This window comes from Austrofundulus limnaeus, unplaced genomic scaffold (genome assembly GCF_001266775.1).
Source record: "Austrofundulus limnaeus strain Quisiro unplaced genomic scaffold, Austrofundulus_limnaeus-1.0 Scaffold1415, whole genome shotgun sequence".
Lineage (NCBI taxonomy): Eukaryota > Metazoa > Chordata > Actinopteri > Cyprinodontiformes > Rivulidae > Austrofundulus > Austrofundulus limnaeus.
In genome coordinates, this window is record NW_013953817.1 from 14,340 (window position 1) to 15,656 (window position 1,317).

Sequence of the window (1,317 nt, forward strand, 5' to 3'; positions counted from 1 at the left end):
GTTGTGTAACAATGTGGTGAAGCTTCATGTTGTGTGAAAATGTGGTGAAGCTTCATGTTGTGTAACAATGTGGTGAAGCTTCATGTTGTGTAAAAATGTGGTGAAGCTTCATGTTGTGTAAAAATGTGGTGAAGCTTCATGTTGTGTAACAATGTGGTGAAGCTTCATGTTGTGTAACAATGTGGTGAATTCGTCGAGGATTTACCGGAGTGCAGGAAGTAGTTGGCCCACTGCCTGCACTGATGGTGGGCTTCACTCTGAGCGATCTCGTTCTCATGGTGAGGAAAGGCCAGATCSATGCCCCCAGAGTGGAGGTCCAGCTGAGCCCCGAACACACAGCTGAGGGCAACAAGGTCTGTCAGTCTGAAGCTTTGATTTAAATGATGAGTCAGCATTTATTTTTCACAATGATTTTATAATCTAAAGTGTTCTACATTGTGTTATTTAGACCATTCTGATATAAGACTGTACCTACCATTCTACAGCCAGATTTACAGTCACCTTTAAAMTACTTGTACCTTCTAGGTAGCATTTAGCTTTTAGCTAGCCTGTTGCAATTTGAAGCTATTATTCAGCATTTTTTACTTTAAGCTACTGTTGGTTTGTTTTGGACTTGATTAACTAATTAATTCTTTACAACCAAACTGGGTCCAACAGGACACTGGTCCTGACCTCTTAGACTGAACTGGGTCCAACAGGACACTGGTCCTGATCTATTGGACAGAACTGGGTCCAACAGGACACTGGTCCTGATCTATTGGACAGAACTGGGTCCAACAGGACACTGGTCCTGACCACTTTTCTATTGGACTGAACTGGGTCTAAAAGGACACTGGTCCTGACCTCTTCTATTGGACAGAACTGGGTCCAACAGGACACTGGTCCTGTCCTGTTAGACTGAACTGGATCCAACAGGACACTGGTCCTGACCGCTTTTCTATTGGACTGAACTGAGTCCAAGAGGACACTGGTCCTGACCTCTTAGACTGAACTGGGTCCAACAGGACACTGGTCCTGACCTCTTAGACTGAACTGGGTCCAACAGGACACTGGTCCTGACCTCTTAGACTGAACTGGGTCCAAGAGGACACTGGTCCTGTCCTCTTAGACTGAACTGGATCCAACAGGACACTGGTCCTGACCTCTTAGACTGAACTGGGTCCATCAGGACACTGGTCCTGACCTTGGCCTACAAGTACAGTGTAATCCTACAGAGCAGACTGGTTCTTGTCAGAATGGTTCTTGTCAGACTGGTTCTAGTCAGACTGGTTCTAGTCAGACTGGTTCTAGTCAGACTGGTTCTAGTCAGACTGGTTC

General features: G+C 45.6%; 1 protein-coding gene across 1 annotated transcript in view; it reads right to left on the reverse strand.

The window, feature by feature from the left end:
* Window positions 1-1,317, reverse strand: part of LOC106535324 (cysteine--tRNA ligase, mitochondrial) — a gene marked incomplete at its 3' end in the record, with an annotated part of 21,097 nt that overhangs the window by 11,089 nt on the left and 8,691 nt on the right. The window contains 1 exon segment of the mRNA XM_014032302.1: window positions 206-339. Within this exon segment, the coding sequence (XP_013887756.1) occupies window positions 206-339 (134 nt within the window).